This window comes from Rousettus aegyptiacus, unplaced genomic scaffold (assembly GCF_014176215.1).
Source record: "Rousettus aegyptiacus isolate mRouAeg1 unplaced genomic scaffold, mRouAeg1.p scaffold_m13_p_6, whole genome shotgun sequence".
NCBI lineage: Eukaryota > Metazoa > Chordata > Mammalia > Chiroptera > Pteropodidae > Rousettus > Rousettus aegyptiacus.
The window spans coordinates 101,782,987-101,807,052 of NW_023416309.1; the positions used below are offsets into that span (position 1 = coordinate 101,782,987).

The 24,066-nt window shown below is 37.4% G+C and overlaps 1 protein-coding gene across 2 annotated transcripts in view; it reads right to left on the reverse strand.

The window, feature by feature from the left end:
* The window catches only part of NSF (N-ethylmaleimide sensitive factor, vesicle fusing ATPase), a 124,023-nt gene that overhangs the window by 15,437 nt on the left and 84,520 nt on the right, over positions 1-24,066 (reverse strand). For both annotated transcript variants that reach the window (XM_016139824.2, XM_036222202.1), the window contains exons 15-17: positions 22,305-22,438; positions 12,284-12,350; positions 10,247-10,326 (exon numbers count right to left, since the gene is read on the reverse strand). In XM_016139824.2, coding sequence (XP_015995310.1) covers positions 10,247-10,326; positions 12,284-12,350; positions 22,305-22,438 — 281 coding nt within the window. The remainder of the gene's footprint in view (positions 1-10,246; positions 10,327-12,283; positions 12,351-22,304; positions 22,439-24,066) is intronic.

Consider the following 24,066-nt stretch of genomic DNA (forward strand, 5'->3'; position numbering starts at 1 on the left):
ATTCACTAACATAGTGTTTATTATCCTTTGCTTCAGATGCCAAAGATAGATGCAGCAATTTTTTCCTCTTAGAAAAGACTGAAGTAATAACAATTGATATTTAAAGAGCTAATGTTAAGCTTCAGTCATTCAGAAAAAATGAAGCCTTTGATTTCTCACGAATTCTCATTTTTCTCTCCAGTGCAACGGAATATGCTACATGAAGGCTAAGATACGTAACTGTGCACAAAGCATATCCTTAAATTCCCAAGTATCAGGAAGTATGCAAATAGTAAATTCGCGAGTTAGGCATAGGCACATCCTTCACTCTTTCTCCCCACTGCTGCCGAGCTAGAATTCCTTAGCATGGCACAATGGCCCTCATAAACCTCTCTTCTAATTCATCTTTCAAGATCAAGATCAAGAACTACTATTTGTGAAATGTTTGTAGATTTTCTCAGGTAAAATGGACCTGGCTTTCCTTTATTCCACTGGAATCCATGTAACTACATCCGTCATGTTTACGCATCTCTCTCCCTCACTGGATTGTGATGGGGACACCAGTTAGCGTCTGTATCAGAAAAAAATAACCCTCCTCAGTGAATTAGGAAAAGGCACACAACCATCTTGCCCCCAGCCCCCAAAGGCCCAGCACCGTGTATGAGTAAAAGGCAGCCTTTTCCTCTTCCTTAGCGACAGGGTTGCCAGAGGAAAGCTTGAGTATAAGTATAGCTCAAACACCGCAAGGGCTATGCTTACACTAAAAAATGATTTGACGTCTTTCTGGAATTTGCATTTAGCTGGGTATCCTACATTCTTATCTATTAAGTCTGGAAGCCCTGCTCAGGGCAGATTCAACTCCACACACCAGAACGGCCAGCTTAGTGAGCAGGGTGTGGGCTGGATGTTAACCCAACCTGTGCACAAACTACACAACTGAACAAGTGGTCCAGGATCAGGAGCTCTGAGGGGCAGGTACAATGTCTTATTCAGCTGTATATTTCTATAGTGTGGAACAAATGTTTATTAAATGTGCATCCTAGAGAAAGCATGTATTCCTTAAAGTAATATTTCAGACTTGCTGATCAAAAGAAATATTTTTGGATGAAAAAGAAACTTCCTAACTCCTTTTCATGAAACTCAATACAACTGTCACCATCTATCTTAGTCGGTCTTGGTAACACTGGCATTCAGCTGTCATGAGTTCAGACTGGAAGCATGGCATGGAGCTGAATGCCAGGTGGGTGTCCAAGGACAACTGTGAGTCTTGAGGCACGTCCACACTTTTATGCTCAGGACCACAGGGTGTCTTACAGACTAGACCTTAAGTCAAATCAGCCTTGGGGAAAAAAAAAAATAGGTTTAAAAAGATATACATGGACAAACTTAGAGACAAAGGCAGATTCACTTAACTCTTAGTCAAACAGCAAATTGGTTGGAAGGACTGGAATGAATTTTGACAGTTATGCTGCTAAATTACAAATGAAAGTAATAGCACACACACTACATTTCTATTTTTTCCTGATTATAAAGTAATAAATGCTTATTGAAGAAAACTTATAAAATACAGGAAATAAAGTAAAAAAAAATCACTTATAATCCTACCATCTAAGGCATAGCAGTTGTTTTTAAGATGGAGAAAATAACAGAACTTCCTTTTACTTTCATTTTAAATTTTATTCTTTAAAAATTTTCCTTTTTTGTATATGCTTTAAAATGAACGTCTTATAAAAATAACAGATGTATTAAAATCGTGAAAGGATGAGCTCAAAATTTTTTTACTAGTAGGGGTATGTGTTCAAAAGTCTGGCGGCCATCAATTGCAAGGCAATCACAATAAACAAGTTTGGCCTACTTCCTCCAGTCCTTTTTCCTTTAACACTGAAATCACACTATGAGACTAACAGAGGATTAAGCGAAAGGTGACTTGATAGTTATGCAGACCGTTGCTGACATAGGCCCACTTAATATAGATAGCAGGTCATTAGCTGGGTGGGCCAGCTTTTCATCTGACTGCTGTCCCGTGGTAGTTCATCCTGTCCTTCCTTCCCATTACTGTCCTCTTATTCGGGAAACTGGCCTCCTTCTTCCGCTTGCTCCAGGGCTGGCTAAGGCAGGGTCTGCAGGAGCACACGGCGGCAGCGAGGGGGACAGAAAGCTGCTGTGCTCTTTTCTGTCAACATTGCTAGGGCTGGTTTCCTCGGCAGTGGCCATGTGGAGAAGAGCTCCTTTGATAGCGGTTGGTTACTTTGTTGGTTCTATGTATATATATATTGTGTGAAGAAAGACAAAGTCAGAGTTTTCTTTGAAGTGAATAATAAACTAAGAATTGAGTTGTGTTCTGCACTTTACCAAGAACTATAATAAACATCTTATTTAATTCTCCCTACTTAAATATTACTATTGTTCCTATTTTACAAATGAGAAAATTGAGGCTCAGAAGAGACCAGATTCAAATTCGATCCTCTGAATTCTAACTCCTGGGCTCTTATTTACACTGCCGATGCCAGTTCTACATGTAGTTAAGACTTGCCAACTCCAAAATGCCCATTCAAGATACTATCGTCCGCATGGTCTAAATAGTTTTAAAAATATTTTAAAAAGAAAGAAAAGGCAAGGCCACACAGATTGTCCAGAGCCTCTTTCCATTCACCTAACGTGAGGGGTCAGTACAATTGTCAAGATGAAGTTGTGGTTACAGACCAGGTGGTGGCTTAAAAAAGACCAAGGCCTGATTCCATCTTCATTCCAATAACTATCAGGAATACCGATGCATTGTTCTGGACGCTTTGTAAGGTTCCTCTTATTGGCTCTTTTTACCTAGTAATTGTTATGTCATATAGTATAAGCCCCCAGGAAATCTCCAAAAATTTGTGTATATTGTTTTGGGGACAGGAAGGTAGGAGAGAAGCTGTGAAATACTATTCTGTTCCACCTTGAGTCAGGAGAAAAGGGGAACTTTAGTTACAAGTAACAGGTGGCTGCAGGGAAAAAGCAAGTAGGGGGGCCAGTCCCTGGAGGCTGAGGACAAGCAATGGGTAGTGTCCTTAGGAATCTCGCAATGGCCAGAAGCCCTGGCCCTCCCTCTACTTCTTACCCTGTTCAGAACTAACACTTCTGCCTCTACTTCATCCTTCTTTTCATAACAGGTATCTCCAACCTCCAGGCCAGAGCTTTGTCTTAGGACTTAGGAAGCTTCTCTATTTTGGCAATGACAGATGGGAAGCAGGGTGTCCCTATTTCTTTTTCTAGTATTTCAAATGAGGGAAGTTGTGCTCGGGAATTCCAGGCTGAAGCTCTGAACTCACTTCCCATGAAAATTTGCTATATAGACTTTATTTTCCTATCTTACAAGCTAACGGTTCTGCAGACTATCTAAAGGCATCTCTTTTCTTAAACAACAACAACAACAACAAAAAACCAGGAAAATATATTTCTAGTTCCACATAATAGTCTTAACAAAATACTAGACCCTCTAAAAACTTTGAAATAGCAACAAAACAGAAAGAAATAGAATCTTAGATGTCAATTCTTAGACCTCAAGCAATGGGAATATTCAAATCAAGCAGGACAAACATTATCCTCTTTTTGAAAATTTTGAGATAAGACTCTATCAATCAGTTGTTTACAAATGGTATTCTCTGTGGACAATGGCATATCCTCTCTTTTCAGTAACTCCATGCTTTGTATCTTATATCTGTGCAGTCCACAGGTTTACAGAGAACGTCACTATACATTACCTCAGTTGAGGGATAGGTAAGGTGGGGGGAATTATCTCCATTTTATAGATGCAGAAAGAGACACAAAGGTATTAAGGGACTAGTTCAAGGTATTATAGCCAGAGATGACTGAGTTAAGACTTAAACTCAGGTTTTCTGACTCCAAGTCCAACACAAAGAGTAAGTTCTGTAGAGATGGTACTCAAAACTAGATTTGTGGCACCATGAAATACTGATACTATAATTGATACTTTTCTAAAACTGATATCATGTCACTGTAATATATTGAAGGCGATGGGGCTAGATAAGGACATTCTGATATACCTGAAACTAATATGATATTATATGTTAGCTCTATCTCAATAAAAATCTTAAAAAAAAGAAGTCAAGTTGAAATTACATAAATCAATATGTAGCGAAAGCAATTTGTGATGAACGTGACATAAAGTTGTAGCTAAGCGCATATGGTTAACACAAAGCAATTGCTACGTTTTATTCCTACTTTAATAAAAAAATAAATATCATGAAAAAAAGACATACTGTCAGAGAGGGAATATTCTGTCTCAGCACCATTAGCATTTCTCTGATGGTTGAAATTTGGATATTTAATTTTAAATTATCTGAAAATGGTATGTATGTATGTCTTGTAATTTTCTTGAATTCATTAATAACTATTATAATGTGCTCTCCCAAAAAACTAAACCAAAAAACCCTATTTTGAAAACATGGCTTTTTATTTAGCAGATACCTGTAGCAATGTTTTATAAAAGGGCTTGCCAAATTTTACTGTTTTTTAATGTATTTGAAAGTGTTCTACATACACAGTCATGTGCCACTTAACAATGGGGCTATGTTCTGAGAAATGAGTTGTTAGGCGATTCTGTCACTGAATGAACACCCCAGTGTCCTTACCCAAACCTAGATGGTACAGCCTCTACTGCAGTCATAGGTGCTGTACTTTTATAAGACTAGCTGCACAGCAGGTTTCTTTACACCGGCATCACTACGAACACGAGGAATGTGTTATGCTATGTGATGGCCACAATGGCTATGGCGTCACTGGGCAATAGGAATTTTTCAGTTCCGTTACAATCTTCTGGGACCACTGTGGTATATGTGGTCCATCGCTGAACCAAAAAGTTGTTCTGCAGCTCACGACTGTATATGTATTTCATACTGGTTCAGTTCATGTAGAATTTTCTGAGACAATCTACTATATTAAGTAAAGTATAGTAATAGAGAATTTTATACGATATAGTAGCCATCTCATGTCGCTGATTTAATAAATAGGAAAACTGAGCAACTACATTGTCACTCATCAGACAGCTTTTTTTTTTTTCAATAAAGAAGTCCAATGCAAAAGTCACCACATCAGTGATTACGATTAATGTGTCTGGCAAAATGACTAAACCTCTTTCCTCAAGTGGTTATATATCTTATTGAGTCATATTATAGTCATTAGCTAGAGTTAATTTTGAACAGATAGATGGGGAGATACTCATGTTTAGGCCTGCACGATCTGGAGTCTCTTCCATTATCTGCTTATTTCGCTAAAGCAACCTTAAGCCTGAGAGTTGCTTAATATTACCAAGACTTCCTAATAACATCTCTGAATAAGACAGTACTAAGATGTCATATAAGAATCATATACAAAACTATCTGGTCTAACGTTAAAATGGAGCCTGTGGAGGAACAAATATGTCTGCCTGAGTCCCCATTAGGGGTTTGCTAACAGTTTCTTTTTAGTTCACATGTTATGCCCATCTCAGCTCTAAAACCTACCTGTTCCTTGTTAAATGATACTCCTAGGGGGCCAGGGCAGTGAGCAAGTTATTTTTTCCTGCAACTTTAGCTAAAACGCTAACAGTTAGTTAGGTCTGCGTTCTACTTCAGTGATACTGCTGTGAATTTGTAGTGATCTTCTTTTGTAAAAGTTTACATTTTCTGAAGAGTTCTGCAAACTGGTATGTTGCTAACGAGTTATTTAGGTGGACTAAGATATCGATGCTTGTCAGTCCTTGGGAAAGCTGGGTGGCACCTGGGGTGGCTACATCTCCGGCCAGCAGTGAGTGGCCTCACGCCTTTACCCGAGGTACCTCATCATATGTTCCCATTTCCTATATGCCACGATCTGGAAAAGGTTGGGAAGCACTGAACTGAACGAGGAATGGCTCTCCACAAATTACCAGGCATTCTGCTCCACACTCATGTGGCCTTCCAATGTGATTCCCAAAAGTGTCAAGTGAACCCGGCATCAAGGTGCTCAGGTCAATGGGCTTAACCACTCCCACACTTGTTGAGGAAGCGGGGAAGTCATGTCACTTTACAGCTGGAGCGGTGCCTTTTCAGGCACTTCATTCTCTCCCCCCCACCCCCACCCTAAAAAAGAAGGCATCAGAAGAGATCTGCGAGGAAAATACTGAAGTTGCTGGTGGTGCTGCACGTTGCGGGAAGATCTACCTGGCCTTACCGCTTTGCCACCGACATTAAGACAAGGCTTTCGGCCCCCTGATCTCGAAAAGCACATTCCCCTCAACTTCCATAAATCTGCGAAACTTGAAAAGAGCCCCAGTGTCATCAAGCAAAAGAGCCGGCTTTAGGACTCTCACTGGAAGGCGGGGTGTCTTCGAGCCTCTCACTGCTAAGCCGGACATTTCCTAACACTGGACAAATTGTACATCCAGCTCAGGGAGGGTGAACTGCAGTGGTCTTTTACCCTCCAAGCCAATTGTTAGCTTTTCACAGGAATCAGCAGGGAAGCACATGTGAAACCTCTGTGGTGACGGCGAGCACCCCCACGCCTTGTGTGACTCTGCATGTAGATGAAGCCGGCTGGGGGCTTTCTTAGCTGCCGCTGCTGAGTTCTCAGAGCAGCCCTTTTCTCCGGCGTGGCGCCCTGCTGGGACAGCCCTTTTCAATTTTTCTATCCCCCCTCCATCTCTTCTCCTGCAGAACACAGGGAAACTTGATTGAAATAAAGACCTAGGGAACATGTTTTATTTTCTCCTGTTCAATCCATTTTAGAAAAGCTTTTAATTGGTTTTAAAAAGATGCTAAACAAAATGTGATGATGTTTTTCAGTCTTCATGAACTACAGATACGACTTTTTATACTTTCAAAGGGCTAATAAATCAATCATGAAATTAACTCTCCAGCTAAATTTAAAGCAAATCCACTGAATACTGGGTTCATTAAAAATCTATGCATTTACTTAGAAAAATTTAAAATTCAAAGAAAATTATCCTAGGAACTGAAATCTGACTTGAATTTTTAGTCCTACACTGAAAATCCAGGACCAAAGCAATCACAAAGGGAAAAAAGGAAGGCTTGTGAACCAGTTTTAATAAGCCAATTTACAACGAGGGAGGGGAGTGGGGGAGGGGAGAAGTAAGAAAGAGAATATCTTGATACATAACAACATAGTGCCCCTAAAGGGATTCTTTTATTTGAGCATGTGCGCACATGCACACAATTTTTCTGTGTGAAAGCTGGAATTACAACAAATGCAAAATTAAGGCATTCTGCAACTGATATGATGACGCTATTGTAAACATGTACAGTTCCCTTTTTAAAAGAAAAATGCATACAACTTTTCTGTTTTCTACAACATTCAGATTCATGTATTTTTAATGTTTAATTGAAAATATCTAAAAAATGAAATGCTTCTACTCTAGAATGACAAATATTCTTGACACTGGATCAGCCTGAAATTTCTCCCTTATTTTCCTTAGAGAACAGAGACTAATTTTTAAAAAGCAGGGTGATACAGAGAAAGCATATTTTTATTTTGTTAAATATATGCCAACGAGAAATATTTCAAATGTTAATTTCTTATGCCACTGATGCCCTTACATGGGAGGTCATCTAGTAAGCAGTCCAGGTCAGAGTCACCAAATTCTGATTAATGACAGGATGGTATTCTCTTAAAAGAGAATCCTTGCCATATCGATCTCTATGGCGACCAGAGCTATCTGTTACTTCGCACATATTCCTATGTCCTTCCTTTTCATTCCTGAGAGAACTGTGTTCCACATCCTCTTTTAATAATCTAATTCCTATTCCTATTTCTAAGATTTCTGCAAAGCTGGGCTAGGTGCCTTGGGTGCTCACTCCTTACTTCTAGTTCTTTATATAATTCTCCTTTCATCATTTAAGTGGCTTTTGAAACTACTTTCTTTATTGGAGGTAACCATTTTACTGAGATGTAATTTATATAACATACAACTTACAGATTTAAAGTATATGATTCAATGGTTTCTGGTATATTCACAGATATGTGCCATCAACACCACAATCAATTTAAAAACATTTTCATCACACCAGGAAGAAACTCCATACCAATTAGCAGTCACCTTTCATTCTCCCTATTCACCCCTCGCAATGCTAGGCAACCCCTCCCAAATCCACTTTCTGTCTCTATAGATTTGCCAATTCTGGACATTTCATAAAAATGGAATCATACAATACGTAGTCTTTCACGACTAACTTCTTTCGCTTAGTGTGTTTTCAAGGTTAATCCACGTTGTGGCACGTGTCAGTACTCATTTCTTTTTACTGCCAAATAATATACCATATTTTATTCTATTGGATGAACATCTGAGTTGGTTCCACTTTTTTGGTTATTATGAATAATACTGTTATGAACATTCGTGTACAAGCTTTCGGGTGGGCATATATTTTCATTTCTTTTGGGTAGTTAGAAGTAGAATTGCTGCACTGTTTACAAAGGCTGCTTTTTTTGTATTATCACTAGCAGTGTACAAGGGTTCCAATTTCTCCATATGTATGCTAACATTTGTTGTTATTTGACTTTTTGATTATAGCCATCCTAGTGGGAACAAGTGGTATCTCACTGTGGCTTTGATTTGCATCTTCCTGATGGGTAATGATGTTGAGTATCTTTTCATATGTTTATTGGCCATGTGAACCTTACTTAATTTTGAATCTTCCCACTTTAATCAGACCTTGCCAAATACAAGCTATAGCAATAGTAAAACAGTTAATCCTACCAAAGTAAGGGGACACTCAAAAAATATATTATGAACAGTTATGCCTAAGCACTTAATCAAAATGTTGCAGGTCATTTGTTAATATGTTGTTTATTATTAGCAGTATCTGTTTTGGATTACAAATAATTCTCAGGGATTGTCTCTCTGTTTAAATCAATGTGTATAGTACTTAACAATGTAAAGAACAGGCAGTTTGATAAATACCATTGATAAATTATTTTCCCTCTCCCAAATGACTTTTAGCATAATTTTTTTATAGGTGAAAAAAAAAATTATTACAAGAAATAAACTTAAATGCCCAGAAAAAGCCTCCCAATCTAATAAGTTTTAAAATGCTGACTTTATAAAATAGGATTTTTTGGTGTGTGACATATTTAGCTACTAGGGTTATTTATTTTTTGTTCTAGCAACTTTACATATATCTATTTACATATTTATTGAAAGAATCAGAGAAGGAAAAATATTCTCACTTCTCTAACTTCAGCATTAGTATGAGCTCAAACTCTAATTACTGGGAATGATAGTTTATTGAAAGATGATTAAAAATACTTTCGTAATGCATATATGTAATAAAATTTCAAGGTTGTAGGTTTTCTTTTCACTATTCTAGAAATTAAAAAAAAAACATAGAAAATCAAAGCAACTCTTTTCCTTTAGGTCTAACACACACACACACACACACACACACACACACACACACACAAATTTTAACCGTAAAATTAAAAATCAGACTCACTAACTTAATACTATTTTCCATACAGCTCAGTTTATCTATCTTTAACTTCGAATATGAGATTCCCATACAGACATTAAGCTGGTTTTCAAGTTAGTACTCAACCCTTTTGTATTTGCCTTTGATTGGCATTTCTTCAAGGTTACAGCATGCAAAATCAATCAAGAGAATTTGTGTCATGTGTCACAGCCAAACATGCTCTGGCAGCCTCTACATAATTAACATATTTAACCAAGCCTCATAGGTTAGTTTTAAATGTGTTATCAAAATCACCAGTCTCTAATAGCCACATCAGTAAAAATGCAACCACATGAAGCAAGATCCTGGCTGTGGACTCACTACTTAAGTATGTCATATGCCACAAGAGAAATGACTCAAATTCATCTGTAATTTCTTTTGAAATCTGCCTATAGGAAATAAATTTCCCCAAATACAAATTCTTAGCAAAACTTATGAAATGATAAATGAAACAAGTGGTAACGTGTATTTAATCCTTTCTATATTAATATCGTAATCTCTCATAGGAGATGAAGGGAGGTTAAGGATGTGTAATATGATGGGGAATTTAAAAAATACAATAGTACTAATTGAAATGATGGGATTTTGAAATCTTCAAGAAAAGAAATAAGAAACTTCTTCGATTGTTTAGATAATCATTTATCTTATCATAGTACGCCAGACCAGATGACCTTCAAAATCCCTCAACAGAATTCTGTATGTTTATGATAATCTACTTATTTAGTGTACCATTTAACTAGAAATTTACTAGAAAAACTCTGTGAAAATGGTCCTTATACTATTTTTACCTGAGGAGGAGCCTTTTTCAGTAACACAAGAAGAGCCTGTAAAACCAGATTCGAAAATCGAGGGCCAATAGGGACATAATCTGGAAGAGAGACATTGCTGTGTTTAGGGATCGACGCACATGAGAACATATTCCAAACATTTTCTACATCAAGAGGAAACACAGTCTCGAATAACAGTCATGCAACCATAAGAAAAAATGAATGCTTAAAATATTAAGAACTCTTTATCCGTAAAATTTTTTTAAAAGCTTCTATATACACATTTTGAGTTCATGTAGACATCTTTGTCTGATATTCAGAGGGAGTTTGATTTTTAATGGGGATACCTTCCCCCCTCAATGTATGTACTAAGCATTTCCAAGAAATTACTACAAACGATGGGGATATAGTGAGTACAGACAGAGGCAACATAACGCCATGCAAGAAAATGGATAAAGGGGAAAATGGCAAGTAATAATATAAGCTACTTCAATAAAACTGAAAAGATGATAGGGCCATTAGGCTTGGTCTACAGATGAAGACTAAAAAATTTTCTACTTGTTTAATGTCTACCAATTCTTGAAGATTTAGCCCAAATGACACCTCCTTAGCTCTCTCTACGTACTGCACCTGCATTCCTGCCCTGCACTTAGGACTACCTTCAGACAGCAGCCCTCTGAAGTCAAAAGTGATCCTTCCCTTTTCTGATTATCAAAAATAATGACACATTCTACTTTGCATTAATTTTTGCTAATATGTTATAACAACAGACAGCATCTTACTTAGTTTTGAGACCCTAATAATTCTAACACAGCAAGGGCTCAGCAAATGCTTGTTGAATAAATGAACAAACAAGTACAGAAAATAACTATTCATACAAGTGAAAATATACTCAGAGGGCACACATTCCTGACACAGTAGTGTTGCTATGACCACACATCTCAATTGTGTTTAGATAAAGGAATTTACACAGAGCTATGAGTATGTGCCTAAAAGCTTTTAAAGAAATAATCCTATAAACTGGGCTGAAATGTATCAAAAATAGCAGACCAAAAACCTAAGTCACTAGATGAAACTATCAACTTAAAAAACCCTCACAGATATATCTGCTTTAGTTTATAACAAACATTGCCTTAGGAAATAGGAGAATTAACAACAGAGGACCTAAAACAGGTTTGAAAATTATGGGAAAAATGTAGGCAGAGCAGTTAACTTGAAATCATTACTGCACCATTATGGATAGCTTAAGGAAGAAGGGATTAATCAGGTGTTGGGTGGTATCTTCAGAGGTTTATTAAATCATTTGGCGGGTTCCATTTCAACAGAGTTCATTACAACATCCTGAGCCATTGTTATAATACGTTTATTCCAGATTTTTCTAAATTTTCTAAAAATGAAATCAGTTGAAAGAGTAACAACACTTCTCTGGAGTTGACTTGTAGATTACGCTTTGTGAGGTGACCGCGGGGACTGCCATTCATCTTTGTACCCTGTAGGAGTGCACTTAAACTTAGGAGATATTTAATACATATTTTAAAAAATTATTGTAGTGCACTTTTAACTTTCGCACTATTTTCAACATCATTATTCCAATTTTGTCTTCACGATTACTCTATGGGATAATTATGTAAGGAAGGGAATAGAGTCTCTGTTTTATGAGAGCAGAAACCGTGGTAAAGAGAGCTTGCAGCTTCTGCTCCAAGTGTTATCTCACTCTAATCATAAACTCAGAGGTACTGAATAGCAAATATACCCATTAATGAAAATTATTCATCATTTGTTATGGGCAGAGAACTCTGTAGAAGATACAAACTAATATGAGGCAGGGGTTCTTACAAGAAAGCGGTTTATAACGGAGTTACGATCATAAGGCATATTTAACATGAATAACGTCATTGACTAGAGAGATAAGACATGATGTTATAGTTCCTTACAAGAAAAAGAAAAGTATTTCTATTGCCTTACAGTTTATAAATACCCATTATTTTTCTCTCGCAATTAGTGAGACATGAGCTGTAATGTGGCACAGGCAGTACAACGGCAAATGTTACGACTCACCAAGCAGCCTCTCAATGTCATCCACGACCACACAACTGAGCTGGGATTTGTATGCATCATCAAAGATCTGGAAGAAAGCAAAACCATTTGTTACCTCACTGCTCTCCATAATAACAATTTCCAAGAAGATAAAATTTAGTTAATTCTTCAGCAATGCCTAAATCAAGCACAGTAAAACACCAATACTTCAGACTATACTATATTAGACTTTAGTAGATAGTAAGATTTAAGAACTAAGAGAGTACTTGCAATTTAAGAATGAGGAAATCAAGTCCCAAAGCAGTTAAATGACTTGCCAAAGGCGATACAACTGGATTGTGGCTGTGTCATGCCCGGGATGCGAGGAAGAGCTGGTCATTAATTCACTGATCAATCTCATCAAATTAATTACGAAGGGCTCTATCTATATCAGGAGCCTAAACTCAGTGTTGTGACTCAAGAGTTACATGAGGCTATAGAGATATGTAGGAAAAAACTGGACGTCATTTTATTATCTGTAAGAAATGTGGCCCTGTTAAACAGGAATAACGTTGAAAGAGCAGAAGCTTGTTGGCTCAAATCAGACCATGACGGTCAGTGTTTCCAAAGAATTAAAGTTGGGTATAAACGATCAGAAAGATCTGGTTCTATCTTTAGAACCAGGCAAATGATAAGAGAGCCGAAGAAATGGAAATTAAATGAAGCAGTGAAGGAAGTTGTTATATCCTCACAGGGATGTAGCACTTTCATGGGATGTATGATTCTTTATACATAAAGAATCCATATATGTGTAAGTTGAATACAAGTGCCCAAGGCCTTGAGGCCAGCTTTTTTGTAAATGTTGGCTGTTCCTATTCCAGGGGCCATAGCAGGGGCTCAGTGTAGCCCACTGGTGTTGTCTCTAAGAATCATTCACTCTCCCTGGTTGATAAGTAGGCTTGGTACAGATGGTAACCACCACTCTCCCATCTTGTGTGAAGAGGCGTAATACTCCTTAGTACATATCTTTTGACTATAGAAGATTAAGAATTACGTATAGAAATAAAGTAAATCAAACTTACAATATTAATATTTTTCATACTAAGTTTAAAGATAACCTGTGTATACTTGGTCTTTAAAATATTTGTAACAATTAAGAAAATTCCACATTAGATTAATAAATTAGCCTTACTAGTTCAATTTAAAATATGCGACTGAATAATTAATTTTATTTTGGAAGGTAAAAAATAACTTTAATAGCCTTGTAAATGGTAAAGATAATCTAAGATTAACCATACTTACATTATGTTTTAATTTGTTATTAAATAAATAATTGTATAGGTACTTTGAAACCTAGAATGTTTTATTAGACAGATGAAGTACTTGAAAAATATTTTAAATGTGTAAATATAGTTTAAGACATTTAAAGAAATTAAACCATAAAGGTCTTCTTTTAAGTAATTGCTAAATTTTATCAGATTTACAAATAGAATAAGAGACGTAAGTGGACTTTTTTAACTTTAAGTTTTGTTTGTGTGTGTTGAAAAACTAGGCCTTAAATGATATAATTTTAATATTTTGAATTTTAATTCTTTTTACATCTCAAATTAGCTACACGTGGTCTTTTCTATGTTAAAAGTCAACCTCATACATGCAAACAACAACAACAACAAAAGCAAAAGCAAAAGCAAAGCAACTCATGCTGAAACCTAGATGGCCGGTTCCTCTCCAGCACTCTGTGTTCTGTAGGGTAGGAACTGTCTTCCTCGGTGCTATGTTTTCAGGGTCTGACACCTCACTGGTGCTTAATCCATGTTTGCTGCATGCACGCATAAAATAACGATCTCTGTATCCTCACATCACTTGGTATAAGTATAATGCCTTACCAGAAAATAATCAATCGATATTTATTAAAAGAATAAATTTAAGCATTTTATATTCAAGTAGAAATATCAAGTAAGTAGTTGGAGATGTGTGACTGAAGTTAGGGTACGGAGAACTTCCTCAGGACACTGATTGCTGAAACCATGAGAGGGAATGAGACCTTCAAGGAGAAATGGTAGAGGCAGAAGAATAAAAAGCTAAGGGCTGAATCTTGGAGTGTTGCCCTATTCACTCATTCAACAAATATTATATGTCAAATATTAATGAAGGCAATAGAGAAAGTAGTGAATAAGACAAATACGATCCTATTTTACAAGGTGATATGGTGGTATACAGCAAGGGAACCAGGATCTGTATGGGGGAATATCCATACACATCCTGGTTCTCTTTCTGGCATGTGGTAGGACTGTACTCCTTTACTCTCTCTCACATTAAGTGTGATGATGGGGCTTGCTCTGGTTAATGAAATGTGAGTGAAAATATATCACTTTCTTGAAGGAGCTGCAAGAGGCATGGCATGAGTCACCTCATTCCCTTTATCCCGCCTTGGCTATCATGGAATCTCATGTGAGATGGAGCCTCTACTACCTCTAAGCTTGAGTCTCTGAGAAACTTAACGAGCGGCGTTCTCCCTCTGAGCCGTGATGGATATGTACTGTGAGCAAGAAATAAACTCTGTTGAGTTAAGCCAGTGAGATTTTGGGGTTGTTCACCACTGCAACATAACTCTATCCTGACTGATACAGAGGCCGATGGAGTCAATGCTGTGCTCCTAAATTTAGGAAGTATTTAAGTTAAGACCTGCAGGCTGAACAATCAGTGAAAAAGAGTAAAGGAAGTTATTTCATGTAAAGTATACTGAATATTAGGAGGCACAGAGGTGAGAAAATTCAGGAGCGCTGCAGAAATTGACAGGGAGTAAGTAAGAATTCAAACAAAGAGGTGCTGGTGTGGTGCATGGGGGGGGGGGGGGCGTGTGGGTGAGAGACGATGCAGAAGAGAAATGGAAGTGACAGTGGAAAAGTCTGGAAGCCGTTCCGCTGTGGTTTGCTATGTTTTGAAGACCTGGACCAATACGAAAGCCAACGTGGTATCCTACAAACTCAGGTGATTTAAAGGAGTCACTGAAAATAATGCTTTGTTCTTCAAAACAGTTTTCATTTTTCCACTAAAGGCTCTGATGCAAGTGTATAATTCTGTCTGTCAAGCTGTAATATCACAAAGTAGAGCCACAGGTGCCAGTGACACTATTTTCTACATTTTTCTGCCACTTCTCCCTTCTCAAAAACTGTATAGAGTTTTCATGGCTACAGAAACCTTACTAAGAACACTGCTTGGGTCTAAACCGATGATAAACTGCTCTGCAGTCTCACCAGCTTATCTCAGGTACTGTGATTCATGATGCGTTACAAATCACTTCACAGTCGATTGCATGGCCTACCTATAACATTTTAGAAAAAAAATACCTACAGCAGTCATTTAGTTTTTTTACTGACAGCTCTTAATGTACTAATTACTATCATGGGGAGAGAAGCACTCAAGGTAACTCTCTTAACAACACACTAACCATGACAGAGGCGGTACAATTCCAGTTGTAACATGACCGGTTTCAGTTGACCAGTCAACTGAAACTCCTTTGGGTAGCAACTCTGCTCTAATTTAAATAAACACACCACGTTCACATCTTACACATTCTTTTCCTCATCTAGTCCCCAGTATAATATAAGATCATCACTCTTCCCCTGGATTCATGTTTTCTGCCTGATCTCTTCGGCCCCTTCCATTCTTGGCTTCCTGGCCCAGGCCCCAGCAGACTGTTTGCTAAGGAGATACTCAGATTTGATTGGCACAAACATGGGATTAGCTGTTGGACTAAAATCTACATGAGATATTTACATACTAATCTGGGCATTTCTGCCACAACTTTAAGTAGATAAACCCAAAAAGGAAAGCAAAAATGCAAGAAAAATAAATAAATAAATAAAAAGATAAAATTGTTCGAACTGCCCCGGCTACAAGACCACCACTGAAACGCCAAACCTCCCGTCGGGAACAGCACACAGCAGACACGCAGTGCCTGCTCCAGATCAAACGGTGCCAACACAACAGTGAGCCAGGTGGGCTGAAGCTGTGGCTAATGGTTGTATCTTACAGACTCTTTAATAAATTAATTTAAATTCTGATCCTCTCATTTAGTAAGATGAAAGTATGAAGCTCAAGCCTTTTCTTGCTGGAGGGGTTATCAGTAGGGGATCATACATGTTATCATGCAAACCAGGACACCTGAAAGCGAGGAGGGGGGGGGGGCTGTAATAACCACACTGGAGCAACAGGTAAAAACCAGGATTGCTCAAAGCAAATTGGAGTGTATGATCATCCTAGTTTTATCAGGGAGTTTCCTACAGAGCAGGTCAAATTTCAGCATATATATCATCTTCAAGTCGGAGAAGTCTGAAAGAAAGCTCAAGAAAAAGAACAGGAAGAACTGAAGAAAGTATAAAAAGGAGTGGCTTCACTGAATGTGGAAATAATGAGAAGACCATTCTAGAAGATATAGGACATCTCTAGAGTCTTATAGTCTATTTCTAGCTGTGGACATAACGATATCATCATCATTAAACTCTCTGGTTTCACCTCTCTTGTGTGTGAAGGTAGGTGGTGAGTTGTAAGAGACAACCTGGGATGTGAGGAGCCTGGGCTCAAGGCAACTGCAGGATGGATACGCTCTGTAAGCACTGAGAAAAGGGAGGCGTGGGGCTCCTGATACGTGGGGATGAGGGGCAGGTCCGAATATGGCCCTCAAGGACGATGCAAGCTCTCAAGGCACACAGCCCACTCCTGGAATCTGTACACGAGCTGGGAGGCACCTGTGTGTAGGGGAGGGGCAGCAGCTGCAGACTCTGGAGTCTACATGAATACAGATGGGAACATGCCAGCATTAGCTCCATGTTAATCCCAGCCTTTCAGAATCACAGACCACAGCAAAGCGTGTTCTAAGTAGATTCTGTCCTCCATTTTCTATAACCTCTTTAGTGCTCTGAGGTAAGTGAAGCCAAATTCTCTGCTCCTTTTGGGGCTGAAAGAGTTCATCTCAATTCTGAAGTGGTTGGCGTGAAGTACCTAGTTAGAAAGACTCTGATGACTTAGAAAATCCCTACTGTAGTAAATCTGTCAACAATTAGTTGAAAGCATACTCTAATCATATTTGGTAGCATATAAAAACGTAAATGAGCAAATTCAAATCAGTGCTATCAGTAATAATCTCTAGTTTCTAAAAATAACTTGGGAGTAGACCAAGCAAACATTAGCTGTCTTCTAATGAAACTGCCTCAGGAAGTGGACCTAAACTTTTGGCAAAGCCCTAAAGCTTCCTGGAATGACCTTAAAATCCTTTATTTGTTCTCCCTGCTTTTCAGGAAAAATTCTTACATTTTCACATAACGTTAACCACCAAGTGAGGTATTCTTAATAATATAAAAAGTCACAAGGTCTGAAAGATCTGCACGGTCCTCCTTCAGGTGCCAAACAGAGAGAAATGCCAAAACACAAAGTGCACTAAACAAAATGACAATAAGCGCCTACCCTCCCAGCCATTCAGAGACCTGTAGTCACTTCCGGAGGGTCCACTTCTCTCAGTTAATACATGCACAAACTTCAACAAATCAGCGACGTGATATATTAGGATGTTAACCAAAAACACCCAAATTCTGTTGCTTAGTAACTGCTGTCAAAAGATCCAATTTCCAGCTCTGCTCTTTGTATGGACTAAACCATGAAAAGAGGAGGATTAGGCGCCATGATTCTGTTCTGTGCAGACTACAATTTGCAGTGGGATTTACAGGAGGATATTCAAAGAAGATTATTTCTTTCTTGCAAAGCTAGTAAAAAGGAAAATTTCTTCCATTAATTTTCAGTCCTTTTAAAACAAGGCTATGTTATTAATGAGAATAGTTTCATAAACCAGTGATATTTTTGCCTAATTTTGTTCAAACAATTTAGTCACATCAGATTGTCCTATTTCATCTCGGTACAGATTGTGCACTTGGAAAGCATCAAGATTAGGTAATTAGTTAAAATCAAATTCTATTGCTTCATTCTTTTGTTCATGTCATGCCACTAATAGAACTAGGAAATAGATTTTTTTTTAAAGTATAGATGCAAAAGTGGATAATGGAATTAAATTTTTAAAATAGAATGAAGTTGGGAAAGCAAACATAAATGGGGGAAAGAAGATTTGCGAATACTTCAAATATCTTAACGGAACACATGGTATTCCCCTCAGAATGTGAGGATAATACCTCATACAGACTTCGGCAATACCGAGGAGTTTATCTATGGTAAAAGGACTTAGTAAGCAAATTAAAAGAAGCAAGAGGTGGACTTTAAATTAATTGAGAATAAACTACTTACATACATTTTGACACCATCCATAAGTGAATGAAAAGCAATAGCTTAATTATAAATAAATCTTAGATACTCACCAAAGCAAGCCTAATGACCCTCTCTACTTAAAAAAACTCTTACCTCTTGGTTCAAGTAATAAAATGATATATAAAGATATTCTATGAATTAACTTTCCAGATCACCCCTCTTTAACAAATATTAACGTGTTATAATATTTCTGAGTTTTACAAATTATTACCATTGCAAAACATATTGAAAAATCTTTAAAACTGAGCATTTAGTCGTTAAAATGTAGCTGAAGAAATAATTAAATGCCAATTTTTTACCTATAAAATTGGCAAACATAGACTTACATAACATCAAGTGTGAGAGTCCAAGGAAACTGTTGCTCTCATATGAGGGGCTACTAGAGTCAATTGGTACAACTTCCCAAAGAGGTGGGCTCTTATAAATCATTTATATTTTGACATAAGAGTTTTGATAGCAATATAATAAAAATCTTTAAAATATTCATATTTTTACCTTAATCCTGATTCTGAGAATTTATCCTAAGGAAAAAACCAAAAGTGTATGTACAACAATAATATAAGTAAAAATAACCACTACCCTATTTATTAAGCACATATTATATCCCAAGGCACTGCATGATACTTTACATAAATTACCATTAATTCTCATAATAACCCTAAGTGGCAGCTATTAACATTATCTTAATTTTACAGATGAGAAAACAGAGGCTTATAGGTTAAGTGACAGACTATAAGACCTTATAAATGTGGGGGAGCTGGGATTCAAATTCAGATCTACTTAAAACTTAAGTCCAAGTTGTCAGCCAGTAAAATATGATGCTACTCTAAAAAGAGTCTAATAAGAAAATGGAGGCAGTAATTTCCCTAGTTTGGTAGTTCTACAGAATATTATTTATACGTGTTAAAAAAACCTGGCAATAATCTAAATGTTCAACAAAAAGAGAATGTTTAAATGGATATTATATAGCTATTAATTTAATATAATATTGAGATAAATTTTAATAACATTGAAAAAAGTTCATAATATAGTAAGTGAAAAAAGCAGGTTTACAACAGTATGTCTAATATGATCCCCAATACACAATGCATGAGCGTGCGTGCGTGCGTGCGTGTGTGTGTGTGAGAGAGAGAGAGAGAGAGAGAGAGAGAGAAAGAAGAGAAGAAAACCGAAGAACGAATATGGACTCATTTTTATTTTCTCCAATGTTCTTTTCCACATTTCCTAACTTGTTTTTGCAATCAGGAAAAGCTAGGTTTGGGGGTGGTAGAGGGGGAAGCACTTACAAGGAAAGAACTGTTCTCTTCAGAATGATAAAGAAATTATAAATTGTTTGTGCTCTGAAAAAAATTTAAAACATCTTCCCATCCTCATACTAAAAATGAAGGGAAGAGAACAGTGGTGGGAGGTAGATGAGAAGAACCAAAGAATGGCATTTATGTTTCATTTTCAAAAGCAACCTGGAAGACTTAGCACCTTGAGACTGGTTTGAGCCCTCAGGCTTTTGTCAACCTATCATTAGGCAACAATGTGAAAATTATTTGCAGGGAAAGATTCTGCAGTATTTCTAATATAGTTCTAAGACACCTATGCTTCACTCTTTTGTCTGTTCTATACTTTAGTTACAGAGAATAATATTTTTCCCCAAGGAAAACCAAAAAGTCTAATGTGTATTTATTATATAGTTGAAACAGAAATAATTTTTGTAATTTTAAGGGTGCATGGTTGATCCAGACAGTGAATCATGAATTGAAACAATTTTGAATAAGCTTGTATAGACACTTATTTTCATATTCCTTAGCCTTCTGCTCATTTAAAACTATGCCTTGAAAGGCTTCAACAATTTAAAGATTAAATCATAAGTTATTAAGCCATTAATTTAACCATTTAAGCCTCTAAAATCGGCACATGTTACCTTCCCCCCTCAAGTCAATTTGCAAGAGATTAAAATAATAAAAATGATAATATCTCACACTTACAAAGCAGCTTTGATCTGCAGGAGCTTAAAGTACTTTTTAAAAACTTTATAGAAAACTAGGACCATCCACCCACATCTCAGAGTACATCTGAGGCTGGCGCTGGCAGCTGGCGAAAAGCAATGGAGTAATTTGCCATCTGTACAGAGGATGGCTACTTTTGAACAAGTATAAGGAATAGATGAAGTTAGAGAAATGAAATCGAATTAGCTTTTCAATTAAATGGTAAATTCAATGGACACAGACTCTAAGGGATATTATTTAAACTGTCACCAGAGGAAGTGGTTTAGGGGTTCCTTTTAGAGGGGGAAAAACAAAGAAACTAAGCCCCACCCACAGTAGGGAAGTTACTGGTCCTAGGGATCCAGATTTCCTCAAGAAGGACAGACACCACTGGTTTCGCCTCTGACACAGAATAAACTATGATACTGAAGTTCTTTTTGTGTCTGGTGGCACTGCCCTCTCTTTCACACTCAATTTCAAAGGACCTCACATAGGGCATTGATCTGGACCTTTCTGGTGTGCCAGGCTGGGATCCTGCTCCCAGCTTTGCCTCCTCCATCCGTTTCAGGCACCCTACACAAAAATTTCTGCCACCTGCACAAACAAGAGACGAACTTTTCAAACATATATTTTTGGAGTCTGCTTCTTTTTAAATATTATTTTCTTCTTCAGTCTCTTCCCTAAAGAAAAACAAGTAATTCTATCCTACATCTTTGCAAAGTGAGGGCCTCTGAGCACAGTCAAAGAACACCTGCGCTGTCTTCACTGCGTGGCACTCCAGTCCTTGCGATGCTTTTCCCCGATTCTGGTTTTCCCACATCTCCTTAACTTACAGTCAGTTCTTATTTATAAAAGATCAAACATTAAAAAAAAAAAAAAAGGATTTAAGTAAAAAAATACTTCAACTAGATACACAACAAAATTTCTTCACTGTCTGGGAGTATACAGAACCAGAAGACCAATGGAAACACTGGCTACCAAGTGGGCTGAAACAGCCCTTAAGAACCTGCGTCACTGATTTTTGCTGTTTTTAAAGAGCAGCCACCTACTGTCCCAGAAGCCTTCCATGGCACTTGCTTGAATGTATGAAGGATGGACCAGATGATCTTACAGTCCTTTCAGCTCTAGGATTCTATTCTATGTTGTAACTTTCACTGACGTTCAAAGCAGCCATATTGAGAAGGTGACAAGTGGCACTTGGAGAAAGGAAGAAGGATGAGGACTGTGTTATGTTGCCAAACAGACTCTGATAATAATCTAATATACCACCATCCTTTTGTAGAGGTTTTAAAAAATATCTTTCCAATGATATACCTCTGTAAACAGTCAGCTTAATTGGCCCCCAACAGTTTGACTTTGTACATCGATGAAAGAACTTAAAAATCTTTAATGAATTTGTTCCATGCTACTCAAACACTCTTAAATATATTTTTCAACTAAGTCAATAAAAATTCAAGAAATGAAAATTAATTGTAATATGTACTAAACAAAGCATAATTTGGGAGATAAAAGTACTCTAATAAAATGCATTACAAATTTAAACATGTCTAAAACAGTCGTTCTTTCCCCCGAATTCTGCTGATAATTTAATTCCACTTGAGAAGAACATAGTTGTTATGGCTCATATACACACACATATACACACATACACACACATTTATATATATACATATACAGGTACAAAGACAGATAGATATGTACATGTGTACACACAAACACACACACATCTAAGAGACAGGAAATTAAAATGAAAGTAAAAATCTTGATACCTTCTTCATGGCCTGACACTTGGCTGTCTCAGAAAAGCCAATCATCTTATCAGGAGAACAGATCTTGATGAAGGGGAAGTTGGATTCCTCTGCAATCTTTGCCGCTAAAGCAGTCTTCCCACTGTGAGGAGGGCCTGCATAAAGACATGAGCAAGTCAGGGGAAAAACGCCAACCTAAGCACAGGGGAAGAAAACAAGTTTAAACTTTCATCCACAATGTACTGAGGGCTCGACTGGCTGCTCATTAACATTTCCTGACACGATTTCACAGCAGACATGTTTTCTCTTATTTATTAGCAACTAAACTTAATGAACTGATTACCATTTCTCAAAAGTATGATGAAATACATTACTTCTTTCCCACATAGCCTTAATCTTTCAAACTTCTGGCTAAATGTGTGAAATGCAAGAGTTATGCTTCTTAAAAAAAAAAAAGAGTGCATTCAAATGCATATCAGTATTTATGTTGTTAGTTCTATCAAATCATTTGTCTAACAAAAAAACACTATCTTAGGAGATGACATTGGGGGAAAACTGCCTTATTAGAAGAAATGGGACTTAAAAGGCTAGAATTCTAAAGACACAGGCCTTCTCATAAAGGAAACTAAATCTACAAACTCACTTGTATTTAGACAGCTTCTCCTTCTTCTCTTCCATGTAATAGAAAATGTGTCCCTCTTCCATCCATAAACCGGCCAACCCTTTCCATCTTCCCACCTTCGCAGAAACCTGACATTATTGATAGCACCCTCTACCCTATATATTCCATTTCTTCTTCTTTCCTGAAGCCTTTCCAGCAGCATTTAAACATGCTCTAGTCTACCTGACAATTTAATAAACAAAACAAAAAAGCTCTTTCTGGACTTCATATCCCTCAACACTGCTCTTTCTTCTCCTTTCAAAATGGAACATCCCTAAATAATTATCTACACTGGCTGCCTCCACTCTTCACCTTCCACCCATCCTCAAACCAACCCTACGGCTTCCATTCCCGTTACACGGAACAGGCTCCCACCAGAGTCACCAATGGCCTCCATGTCACCAAGTCCAACAGATACTTTACCTGTTAGACTCTTAATTAAGTTTATTTGATACACTGATAATGCTCCTCTTTCTTTAAACACTTTTCTTGGCCTCTGTGAGAGCATATTCTCTCTTTCCGCTCCCTCAGCACCCCACCTCCCCACCCAGTTACTCTTGCTCAGTCTCCTTTGTCAGTTCTGCTTTACTTAGTCCTTAAATGATCAGTTCTAGGCCCCTTTTACTTCTCAGCCTTATACCTGTTCTGTGACTTCATCCATTCCCTGGGATGTCTTAGCAGTCTATATACTGACAGCTCATGAATGCATGCTGCCAGGTCTGGGCACTGGACCTACATATCCAATGGGCTAATTAACATTTCCAATTCAGTTATCCTACAGGAATCTCAAACTCAACATGTCCAGAACGGAACTCATGATCTTTCTCCCCAGATCTGTTTCTCTACTAGTGTTCCCAATTGAAATAAACAGTACAATTTACCAGGCCAAGTATACCAGAAACCTGGGAATCATATCTGATACCTCTCTCATTATCCATCTGGTTACTTAATATTTCTAAGCTTCAGCTTCCATAACTATAAAATAGGGATAACAGCAGTATCTACCTTCGGGATTGAAGTGGGGTTTAAATGAGATAATCTATGTTAGTGCTAAAAGAATAATGGGCAGACAGTAAGTGCTCAAAGAACGATAGCTTAATTATGATTAATAATTAAATATTT